This window comes from Microcebus murinus, chromosome 25, assembly GCF_040939455.1.
Source record: "Microcebus murinus isolate Inina chromosome 25, M.murinus_Inina_mat1.0, whole genome shotgun sequence".
NCBI lineage: Eukaryota > Metazoa > Chordata > Mammalia > Primates > Cheirogaleidae > Microcebus > Microcebus murinus.
Window position 1 is genome coordinate 16,946,945 of NC_134128.1, and position 12,931 is coordinate 16,959,875.

The following is a 12,931-nucleotide window of genomic DNA, read 5'->3' on the forward strand; positions in this document are numbered from 1 at the left end:
ATAATATATTTTGATATACCTTTAGAGAATAAATTATTAAAAGATAACATAAAATGTCCTTTCAATATATATATAATTACTTAAAATAGAACCCCAAAGGTGGAGAAGCACAAATGAATAAATGATACACTCTTTGTCAGACTGGTAATAAGAAAACTAAAAAAACCCCACAAGTTAGAGCAGGAAACAAAGAAATGAGAAACCCAGACCAATGCCTATCTTGATAGCTTCTAAAGTGAAACACGTTATTGACACCCCGAATGATGTTAATTTCATTTGCTTGTTTGGTTATTTATTTATTCACTGAGATAATCTCTAGTACTAAATGAAAACATTTTTATAGAGAGATTTCCTACCTTGAGATGTCATTTCACTATGTACCTCTAATCCTAAGTACACCTAAGTGAGCAACGGAGATAACTCAGAAGTCAGACTTAGCAGTTGGTGGCTTCTTTCCCTTAGCTCCATTAAGCTATGACATCTCCACTTGTTCTGGTTGTCTCGCTCCCCCGCCACTACTGTTCCCAACACCCACTGCCTACTTATCCCCTGCCTGGTGTCCCATACTGTCAAAAAAAAAAAAAAAAAAATTTCCCTTCTCCATTGCTCCATTTTTCCAGGAGAATAAAATCCTACATAAAAACGACTAAGCACTGAACATTTTCAAATTTGTTACAATTACTATAACACATAGACCACATAGAATTAAGTCATCAAAACTTTTTCAGCTTTATTGAGGGATAATTGACAAAACTTGTATATATTCAAGGTGTACAATGGGATGCTCTGATATATGTATACACTGTGAAATGATTACCACAATCAACCCAAGTCAGTTACAAAGAAGGGACCTGCTTAAGTCATTTATTAAGTGAAACTCTTAAGAGTCAAAATCTATATTAAAGATGGGAAATTATGAATACTGAGATTTAGTATTCTGTAGAATAGCAGATATATGCTCTATGGTCCTATGCCAGTAATAACAAATATTCTAGGAAGAAACTTCCATTTTGACTACTTAAAATGATGCTAACTTCACTGTATACATTTTATAGGCGGTGTGTGGCATGCTTTTGTAATTCATGTGACATTAGCATTAATTTATTAATGTCAGGTGAGTTTTGAGGAGCAATGGAATATGATATGAACAGAACCAAGGGTCTTTAGGCTCAAACTGGTTCACTACTTGCTAGATCTGTGAACTTGGGCATCATACGCCCACTCGGACCCGTGTTTAGTTATATGTACAATGAGGGCAACAGTATCTGTCCTCTGTCACCAAAAGTGCATGTAAAGTGCTTCTCCTTTTTCAGCATTTAAATACGGTTTCCTCTGTGAGGCTGACCCTGATCCTTTAACCTGTATTTCCTGCTTCCTGTCCATCACTCACAATCTGATAGCTTCCTTCATAGCACTTTCGCTACGACTTGTATTTATGCTTACTTGTAACATTAAGTGACTTTTTATTTTAAAGTTTACATAAATGCAAAGAATCATCATCATTATTTGATTAGGCAATGTATTCATATAGACAAATAAAGCAGGGCAAAGTGAAATAAATATACCGAATTATATCTCATGAAAACATTTTTCAAAAGTAATAGGAAAACAGTGTAATAGCAACTGTCAATTTCATTCTCTATACAGATTTGGAGTTGTACTGAGACCTAAAGTAGACAAGGGCCTTGTTATTTCCAACACGAATATAACTTGCTCTGCTACCAACTTCAAGAAGCTATCACAACCAAATAGGGGCCATTCTTCCATATGAAAATTTCTAAACAAAAATCATTACTAATAGCCTTCTGTCACAAAGCTGATATATATATCCCTGTTCTCATGTATCAAGTGTTAACTCAGATACTATTTTCCAAGTTTGAATAGTTGGAAAGTTTGTTCTTAACAATTCAGAAATCCAGCCTGAATATAACTTATTAAGACTCAGAGTCTAAGAGATATGAAATTATGCTCCTAGCATAATGAGCTTATGAATAAAAAAAATCTAGTAAAAATTTAAATTATGCCCAACAGAATCAATAAATGAATCCTGTAAGCTACAGATATTTACTTTTTATATTTGATTTCATGATCCTGTAAGTAAATGCTGCTAAAATCTTTTCCAAACAAGTCAGTCATTAGTGTTAGGAGCCCGATTTGGGTCTAGATCAGAGTTTTTCAAACTGTAAGTTGTAGACCACTAGTGGGTCACAAAATCAATTTCATGGGTCAAGAACAGCATTTTTTAAAAAAGAAAGAGGACAGAAAAGGAAATGAGTACATCACATGCAGGAAGTATTATGTTTAAAATTTGTTTCATATAAATGTACACACACATACACCCAAGTCCACTGTGTCATGATATAAAATATGGGTCATGGTCACAAAGTTTGCAAGCGACTGATCTAGATCAATTCACTTGATCTGCCAATCTACACAGTGGACTCAGAACTGAGGATCCAAAGGCCTGGTTCCTAAAGCTGCTTTGCTACACCTTTGAAAAAGTTTCTTAAACCCTGTGTTGTTCTGATTCTTTTAAAAAAAGGGAAATCAAACTTGTTATGTATTTTTTCAAATAGTACTGACTTTGTGAGAACCAACCAGATTTTAAAAAATAATGATTTCCAAAGGCAATCACAATCAGATCTTGTGAAAAAATGCTCTATATTATTTGACATTTTAAAGTTTCAGCATTTTGAAACTTTTAAATTGGAAAAGGCAAATCATATATAAGCATCACTGGTAAAAGTGTGAAAAAAACACTTCAAGGATGGTATGTTTATTCTGTAAAAAGAAATGCATAAAAATGCAACTGCTGTTGGCATGGAAAAAAATGTTCATTTATTTCTAAATGAATGGTTTAACCATTTCTAAATGGTTAAAAACACAGAGTATTTTAAAATCATTTTGTCTTTTTTTTTTTTTGAGACAGAGTCTCGCTTTGTTGCCCAGGCTAGAGTGAGTGCCATGGCTTCAGCCTAGCTCACAGCAACCTCAAACTCCTGGGCTCCAGAGATCCTTCTGTCTCAGCCTCCCGAGTAGCTGGGACTACAGGCATGCGCCACCATGCCCGGCTAATTTTTTATATATATATCAGTTGGCCAATTAGTTTCTTTCTATTTATAGTAGAGACGGGGTCTCGCTCTTGCTCAGGCTGGTTTCGAACTCCCGACCTCGAGCGATCTGCCCGCCTCGGCCTCCCAGAGAGCTAGGATTACAGGCGTGAGCCACCGCGCCCGGCCTATTTTGTCTTTTTGTAATGCTTCTCAGACTTAAGACAAATCAAATGGTGAATATAGGAATGAAAGGTTTAGTAAAGAAAGATATAAACCAGTAACTTTTAGAAAATAAACATGAAATGCACAAAAATGCCTTTTGGTTCTCAGAATCATAGGGCATGCAATGCTTGAGATGATTTTAAGTTCATCTATATTTTATCATACATTTGTCATTTGAGAACCTCTGCAATCCATAGCATCTCTACATAACTTCACAAAAACTTATCTGAGAAAAAAAAAAAAAAAAAGCTCCTCAAGCCCATTTAAAAAAAACAGCTTAATACAGGCTTTGCTTGCTGGCCACAAGCAAAGGTTTCTCTCCAGGAAGAGGGCTGGGACCCGCTCACTTTGAAGAGCTGAACTGTGGTTGGAGCTGTTTATAACCATGCGACCTTTCTGAATTCAACTGCGGACTCCAGTACTGGGTCGCAGACACCACCACTGGGTCAACAACACTGCGAGCAGACAAAGGTCCCAATCGGCAGCCAAGTCTTGCAAAATCACCACTGACTGACCTGCAACTAAGAAAAAGCAAACCCAAGTCCCCAAAATTCCTGGTTGCAAATTGAAACGCCAGAGCCCGGGGGACGCAATGACAAGACAACAGGCACTTCCAGAACCGAGCACTAGAGAGCACTGTGAATCTCAGGTTCCTGCACATCAGAACTTGATTTTTTTTTTTTTTTTTGTTTAACTGTGATGAGGAAAGAAACCCTCCAGCCCACGTAGCGTCCGGGTCCCACCGGGGCCACGTGCAGGGGCGACCCGGGCCGGGGGCTCAGCCTCCCCAGTCGCCGCACGCGAGCCTGCCGGGCAACTCCTCGTCCCGCGCGTGCAGCAAGCCCTGCAGGTTCGGAAAGTGTCCCCCCCCCCCCCCAGCCTTCAGAGCTACCATACTTACCCAACCACGAGGAGCGTCTAAAGTCAGGCGTGCAAAAGAGAAAAAAAAAGGCTGCCCGGGCTTCCAGCGCGACCTTGCGGACGGACGGAGGCGGGCAGGCGGCGGCGCCGAGCTAGTTAACTCTAGATCTGTCACCAGCGCTTGACGAAGCAGAAAGGAACTGACTAAATCACAACATGACTCGGAGCTGACGTCAATGTGCGGCTCGCTTGGAGTTTAACTTTTCCACTTCCCCTGCTGAAACGCGATTCCAGGAAATGCAATGACATCAGCCCTTTGAACTCCGGCGAAGCGGAGGCACAGACCATGCACAGCGCAGGAGGAAAGAAACAAGCGCGAGGCACACAAACATCCAGGCGACACGCAAACGCTTCCTCCTACTCGCCTGCAGCCACGTCTGGACACAGGAATGAAATCGGATGCTTTCGTCTTTGTTTTTTTTTTTTTTTTTTTACAGCGCGAATGTATGTTTAACTTGTGGCGAGACTGAATTTGCAACAGGTTGCAGATGAAGTAATAGCTTATTTTAGTAGGGCAGAATGGTGAAAGGGGGGGAAGGAGGAAGGAGGAAGAAAGAGAGAGAAAAAGAGGAAGGGAGGGAGGATTGCTGCTTTGGGCAATGTAATCCTGAGCAAAGAAACGATCACAGCAAGACGATGCCTTGATAAAGTGAGTTGAATATATAGACATATACTTTTAAAATGTTCTTACTGCTAAATGACTAGGAGAGTAACATTTTGAGATATTCAGATGTCCCTAAATGCTTCCTAAAGTTTCAAAAAAAAAAAAAAAAAAGCCTGCAGAATTAATCAAAGCCCCTCTTTAAAATTCTTACCTGTGTCATCTCCAGTGACAGCCATGACGGATTTCTGCATACAGAACTGTCTTGCTGCCTCTACCACAGTTCAACATAAAGTGTTCCCAACTAGCAAGTGTGTGCAGGGTAAGCAGGAGTACTGACATCACAGTGACATCACTAGCCTATCACTGCCATCAATTTGCTTTGTCACACACCAGCTCAATGAAACCAAAGCCCTATAAAAAAAAAAAAACACAACCTCTTCCTGTAATAAACCATCTTAATGCTCTTGTTTCTCATTTTTACATCAAAATCTGTCGAGATGGGCTCTGGCACACACACACAAAAAAATCTCATTAACCTTTAAAAGTTATAAGCTTGTTTGTATCTTATGAAGCTAGTAGTTCTTTACTGTTGTTGTGTCCAAGGTTTTTAGGTAAACAGAGGGAATAAAACCTATGTATTTTTTAATAACAAATAGGAAAAAAAATACATAGGAATTTAAACTTCGGGGATTAAAAAAAAAATTACATTGACAATCAGTACAGGAAAACTGTATATCATAGACATTTGTAAATTCGCCAAGAAAGAAATATGCAGCCACCTTTGTTCACCTAACACATTTTTTTTATTTGCTGAGCCATTTGCTACACCACCATAAAAGCCAGCTGTTCCTAAGGTGACACAAAATTTGCTAATTTCACTTCAAGGTAGAAGAAACTGAAATTTAAAAAATTTACTGTGCCAATGTAGCAAGTGCTAGATAGCATTCATCCATAACTACTAGACTGAATCATATGAACTTGCTGATATTTGACCTTTTTGGCCCACAAAAATAGCAATTTCACGTGATTCAATCTAATACATTATTTGACCAGATAAAAGCCCCTTGAAAAAAAGTTCTGTGAGTTTTAAAATTCATAAATAAATCAAAATTACTATTTGTCATTTTTTTAAAAAAAAAACATTTCAAATTTTATTTGGGCTACTTGTTCAGGACATGAGGAGCTGAATCATTACAGAAAATTTAATGATTATAAGGCCAGACACAAAACTGGTGAATGTTCAACAGTACAACAGACCATAACCTGGAAGAAAAATTATTTTGCATTTCCACTCACTGCACAAAAATAAGTGACATGTCACTGAGACCTTTTATCTCTATCAGGGTTGTTTCCCTTGTATGACTGGAATTCAACCTGACCTTATGTCAATGAATGCCATTCCACAACAGTTTTAACTTATTCAATTAAGCACCTTTCCCTAAAGGCAAAGACTTTCCACTCAGGTGCCTAGGAGGTACAATGTCAGGGAGTATCCATGTTTCTAGTAATTCTCTAGAGTTCCTAGGATGGGGCCTAGGATTTCAACAGAAGACATCACTTTCATGTGATAAATGCTTTCTGAACATTTATCATATGCCAGGGACTGTGCTAGGTACTAAGGATCCTCATCCAAATGGAACTTACCATCTAGGCAAGACAAAAGAGCCACAAGACAGCGTGACACGTGCCTAAGAAGGGGCGACGGGCACTCATGGGGGGTTGCCTAAGCCAGATTTGGAGGATCAGGGAAGGCTTTCTGGAGGAAGTGTCATCTAAGATGAAACTTGAATAATGCATATGATCGGGGAAAGTGTTCTTGTCATTCAAACACTATGTGTAAAGCCCTAGACAGGAGTCAGGGTATGATCTGTCACAGGAAATGAAAACAGAGCTGCATTATAAAAGAGGAAGACATGGAGAGGTATGTGGCCAATAAAGGAAGCAAGGCTAAGATCCAGCAAAGATGTGGGCCACATGAAGGATTCTTCTGGACTCTGTCTAATAGGTAACAGGCATTCACTGAAGGGTTTTGAGCACATGCTATAGACAGCAAGTGTCCTTCCAAATTTCCTGTGTTGAAATCCTGACCCCGACTGCAATAGTGCTGGGAGGTGGAGCCTTTAGTAGGTGATTAGTAGGTCATGAGGGTGGAGCCCTCAGGAATGGGATTAGTGCCCTTATAAAAGAGGCCACAGAGGCTGGGAGTAGAGGCTCAGGCCTGTAATCCTAGCAGTCTGGGAGGCTGAGGCGGGTGGATTGCTCGAGGTCAGGAGTTCAAACCCAGCCTGACAAAGAGTGAGACCCCGTGTCTACTATAAAAAATATAAAAAAATTAATTGGCCAACTAATATATATAGAAAAAAATTAGCCAGGCATGGTGGCGCATGCCTGTAGTCCCAGCTACTCGGGAGGCTGAGGCAGGAGGATTGCTTGAGCCCAGGAATTTGAGGTTGCTGTGAGCTAGGCTGACGTCATGGCACTCACTCTAGCCTGGGCAACAGAGTGAGACTCTGTCTCAAAAAAAAGAGTGTCATGTAGAAAGGAAAATGTTGAAGGCAGAGACGTTTGAAATATCAGTAGGTCCCAGAATCATTGTAAGGGACGACTAAAGGGTCTAGCTGAATTCTGGGGAACAAGTCCCAAAAAACTGAGCCAAGAAGGAAGCTGCTGCCTCTGGCACGATTAGGAAGATCGGGAAGCTGTTCTGCAGCTACAAGCTGGAGGGCAGCCACCTGGCAGAGACCACAGCCTGCTGTGGTAGCCCCAGTCCCAGGGATGGCACCTGGGCGACAACAGTGGGACAGCTGTTGGAGAGAGGTGAAAGAACATGTGGCTTAGCTAGGGCGCAGAATGCACAAAGTGACTTTGGGTGGAGAGGGAGGGAAGAGTAGGGGATGACACCCAAGTTTATGGAGTAAGGACTCAGGTGAGGCCGGACGGTGGCTCAAGCCTGTAATCCTAGCACACTGGGAGGCCAAGTCGGGAGGATCACTCAAGGTCAGGAGTTTGAAACCAGCCTGAGCAAGAGCGAGACCCTGTCTCTACTAAAAATAGAAAGAAACTAATTGGCCAACTAAAAATATATAGAAAAAATTAGCCGGGCATGGTGGCGCATGCCTGTAGTCCCAGCTACTCGGGAGGCTGAGGCGGGAGGATTGCTTGAGCCCAGGAGTTTGAGGTTGCTGTGAGCTAGGCTGAGGCCAGGGCACTCACTCTAGCCAGGGCAACAGAGTGAGACTCTGTCTCAAAAAAAAAAAAAAAAAAAAATACTCAGGTGAGACTGTAGCAGTCCATCACTGAAATAGGGAAAACAAAAGGAGATTCGGGATGGGAACAATGGAAGTCAAGTTTGGGGTTTGTGGAGTCAGAGACATGTGTGGGGCATCTAAGGAGCCAGGGGGAGGAAGGAGCTCAGTCACAGCAAACTGTAGCCACCAGCACAGAGGAGGTTGCCCAGAGAGAGTGCATAGATCTAACAGCAAGAGGGAAGAATAACACTAGGGAGTGGGGTAGAGGCAGGTTAGCCCAGCAAAGGGGACTGACAGAGAGGGGGACAGAGAAGAAAGAGCAAGGAGAATAATGCCATTTCAGGGAAGAGAAGGAAGCAGAAGCCAACAATGTAAAGTAAGTGGATGGATCAACCCAGATAAGCATTGAGAATTCAGAAAGAAACTGACATGACTTTTCAATGAGTGGGGAGGGTGGAAGGTGGGTAGAGAACATCACCTTTAAGTTCAGGAAGACAAGATAAGAATGCCCACTGACCTTGCTGTTTCTAACACAGAACTGGAGGCTCCTGGCCACTATCATTCAGAAAAAAAAAAAAAATAGAAGGAAAAGGAGAAAAAGAAAAACAAGGAAAAAAGATTGGAAGGAAGGAAAGAAAACATCATTATTTTTACATGGTATAAACGTTCACAGAGTATCACAGGCTGATTCACAAAGAATTAGCATATTGTTAGAAGCAATTACAGTTCCTCGAGGTTAATAGATAAAAGATCAACTTAAAAAAAATTCTCTATACCAGCAACAATTAGAAAATGTAATAGAAAAATAAGGTACCACTTAAAATTGCAAGAAAAACCACAAAGCATTTGGGAACCAACTGAACGAAGAATATACAAGACCTCCTTGGAGAAAAATTCTAAACTGCTAAAAAGTAAAATAAGATCTGAATAAATGAGATATTCTGTGGTTTGGGAGAGGTCAATTTAACAACATTATAAAGTTGGTCAACATTTATAAAGAGGTCAATTTAACAACATTATTAGTTCTCCCTAAATTAATCTAGAAATTAAATGCAATCTCATAATTGGTTTTTATTATTATTAGAAACTCAAACTTATTTCAAATGCACATGAAAGAATAATGGTTCACAAATAGCTACATTAGCACCAAAAAGAGAAAAAAGACAAAGAAGAGGAACTTGTTCTATGAGATAAATAGACCAGTATGATACTGGCAGACAGAAAAAGGAATGGTACTAGCATAAGAATTCCAAGACAGCCTATGGCCTTAGCACCCTGACCACACCCAATCTCATCTGATCTCGGAAGCTAAGCAGGGCCAGGCCTGGTTAGTACTTGGATGGGAGAATTCCCAAAACAGATCCACATATACACAACAACCTACTGTGTAATTAGGGTTTGCCCCATAAGTTAATGAGGAAAGGGCAAATCATTAATAGTAGCTCCGTATATGAAGAAAAAATTAAAAATAGATTCCCACCAAATACCATATAGAGAGGTGGTACCAAAATGTGAAAGGTAAAACTATAGAGCTAAGAGAAGACAATGTAGAAAAAATATCTTTGTGACTTGTGGAAGAGTTCTTAAATAAACCCCCCCCCCCAGCACAAACTCGTGTGTGTGTGTTACGTAAAACATAAAACCTTCTAACTTTTTGTTCAAGTATCAAGTTTGCAGTACATTTTTCCGTGTGACAAAGATAAAATGAGAAGACATGACTATTATTTAAGAGATGAAACACAACAAACAGGTCACTAACTTTACATTTAAAGAAAAACACTAAAGCATTGGGTTAAGTACTATGAATTTTTTACTCCATAAATGCTGCCAGTTTAGTTCTTCGCCCACTTTTATTATGATCCACATTAACCCCCAAAATACAAGAGTATTTATTAAGCTAATTATTAAGGGATTCATCAAATATCTGCTTTTTTCCATACTTGTAAGACTTTCAAACTAAAAGAACTGAAACTACTTTTCTTAAAATTAGTGCTGTATCATGAGTTCTCAGCAAATGGACCAAGAGGAATAGAATTAAATCAAAACACAGGATTCTTGAAAGTTCTATCAGATAGATATATTATAGTTATCATAAGTACAACTGAATGAAATGAAAATAATGTATAACCAAATTCAGTTGAAATCTTAGGTAACCCTAAAAGCTTAAGGCTATATCCCAACTGTTTTATTCTTCCCTAACAGCTAGAATGGATATCTCAGAATTCACATATACTAAAAACAGTCTGGAAAAGAAGAAGAGTGGGAAAAAAACAAAAACAAATCAGCATTTGTTTTGAAATGAATTGCTTAGAAATTAGACTTGAAGGCGACAGCTGGGAGGAAAAAAACCGAAATTCAGGGCAGCATGAACTGAATACTTAAATCCTCAGAGATTTGAGAAAAATATTATAGCATCTGTAACCCCTAAATGAAGGACTTATTAATTAAAAAATTCACTTATGTTTGCAACTCGGTTTTCCTATCATGCTACTCTGAATTTCGCTTTTCTTTAGAGCCAGTCAAACCTGCTCAAAAAAAAAAAAAAAAGTGAAAAACATATCATTTTAACTTGCTGTATTTTAATGTCCTAAAATATTTCTTCTTTAAAGCCTTTTTGAGAGCCTCCCACTCCCCACCGCCCAAATCTATCTTCTGTATATTTCAGAAAACTATAAAATCGCCACTACAGGGTGCGATAATCGGTATTCTAAACGTATTAGATGAATAAAATATACCTTGAACAACAACCTGGCTGCCTGGGACAAAGAACTGCTGTGTGCCATCAGCTGACTGCGCTGCATACTGCACAATTGTAGCACCTGGTGGAGGAGCTCCTGAATTTGTCATTGTTAATGCCTGTAGTCCCTGAACACCATCAGATCCTGGGTTAGAAATCTGGATTGTTCCACCTTGGGCTATAGCAACTTAACAGAAAAAGAAAAGAAATATTAGAGAGTTTCAAGATTTATTTTTGCATAACCCCATATCGGAAGAATATACTCTAGGTCTGTTTATTACCATGGCTTCTCCATTCTCAAGTTACCCTCATTTTCTAGGCTGAATTGATGAAGGGACACGAGACAATACACTAAAAAAATTCATACACACTGGAAAATATTTCATATTCAGAATCATTTGAAATTCACAGAGCCCGTGGAGTTTTCCTCCTCATTAGCACCCATCCAACTAAATTATTTATTTATTATTTATTTTTTTATTACTTTATTTGTTTTTAATTAATTTTTATTCTTTTTTTTAATGTTAGCTGCTTTTTTATTTTAGATCAGTGCCATCAATATAAATATATATGTGTGTGTGTATATATATATATGTATATATTTATTTTTTGAGACAGAGTCTCACTCTGTTGCCTGGGCTAGAGTGCCATGGCGTCAGCCTAGCTCACAGCAACCTCCAACTCCTGGGCTCAAGTGATCCTCCTGCCTCAGCCTCCAGATAGCTGGGACTACAGGCATGTGCCACCATGCCCGGCTAGTTTTTTATATATATTTTTAGTTGTCCAATTAATTTCTTTCTATTTTTAGTAGAGACGGGTCTTGATCTTGCTCAGGCTGGTTTCGAACTCCTGACCTTGAGTGATCCTCCCGCCTTGGCCTCCCAGAGTGCTAGGATTACAGGCGTGAGCCCCTGCGCCCGGCCCAACTAACTTGTGTAAGAGGAAGAGTAGAGAAGCAAACAGACGTGGAGAGAGTCCAGCCTCCTGGTCTTCTCCATTCTCTCAGATGTTTTTAGTTATAAACCACATTCTTTGAACATTTAAGAAATGGTTGCCCGGGTGCAGTGGCTCACGCCTGTAATCCTAGCTCTCTGAGAGGCCGAGGCGGGTGGATCGTTTGAGTTCAGGAGTTCGAGACCAACCTGAGCAAGAGCGAGACCCCTGTCTCTACTAAAAATATAGAAAGAAATTAATTGGCCAACTAATATACATAGAAAAAATTAGCCGGGCGTGGTGGCGCATGCCCGTAGTCCCAGCTACTCGGGAGGCTGAGGCAGGAGGATCACTTGAGCCCAGGAGTTGGAGGTTGCTGTGAGCTAGGCTGACGCCACGGCACTCACTCTAGCCTGGGCAACAAAGTGAGACTCTGTCTCCAAAAAAAAAAAAAAAGAAAAGAAAAGAAATGGTCAGTGAAATTGCCATCGAGTATCACAATTACAATGAATTTGTACCTTTATTTCAGCTAACTGCTTTCCTAAGTTATCAAAAGAAAGTAGCTTTTAAAGAAATATATATTATATATATATATATACACACACATATATATATATATATCATATTTTGGTCTTAACCTTAAGTCTATAAAATTGTACCCTTTACCGTTTTGACTACATCAGGAGAATATATATCCTGAAATATAAAATGTTAAGCCAGAAAGGTCCTTAAACTCTATGGAAAGGATTGTGCTACAATATTTACCTCTACCAAGTGTCTTAAATAACTACAGCTAATGGTGACAAATATGAGGTAGACGTCCTCTAAATGCTTAGACTTGCCAGCATTTATTTAAAATTTAGCTTGAAGTTTCAAAAGAATAATTGGTCAAATGTTTTGTTTTAAAATTTCACTCTAATAGACAAATAAGTACTGTTTAAAATATCTGAGGGGTCTGTGTACTTTGATATAAAGTTTAAACAGTAGATATTAAGTGGAACCAATACTGTTTTGAAAAAAAAAAATCACCTATGAACATAGTTAACTAGACTTCATAATGAAGATTTAAAAACCACATCATCAGAATAACACAACACCTATAAATCAATGTTAATGTCTTACAAGAACGTTGGAGTAGTGTTTAAAATATACTCTGAGTATTTGCAAGTCATTCCCAAACATTTTTAATGGCATCTAAGCAAAAGACCATTTA

At 39.2% G+C, this 12,931-nt stretch overlaps 1 protein-coding gene across 24 annotated transcripts in view; it reads right to left on the minus strand.

Moving 5' to 3' along the window:
* The window catches only part of CREM (cAMP responsive element modulator), a 73,366-nt gene that overhangs the window by 9,499 nt on the left and 50,936 nt on the right, over positions 1 to 12,931 (minus strand). For 14 of the 24 annotated variants that reach the window (XM_075997518.1, XM_012765664.2, XM_075997525.1 and 11 more), the window contains one exon: positions 10,784 to 10,972. The exons of 5 other annotated variants lie outside the window; for them this stretch is intronic. In XM_075997518.1, coding sequence (XP_075853633.1) covers positions 10,784 to 10,972 — 189 coding nt within the window. Of the gene's footprint in view, positions 1 to 4,176; positions 5,173 to 10,783; positions 10,973 to 12,931 lie in introns of those variants that run through there. 5 more of the 24 variants (XM_075997532.1, XM_012765662.3, XM_075997531.1 and 2 more) reach the window with 5 other exon arrangements.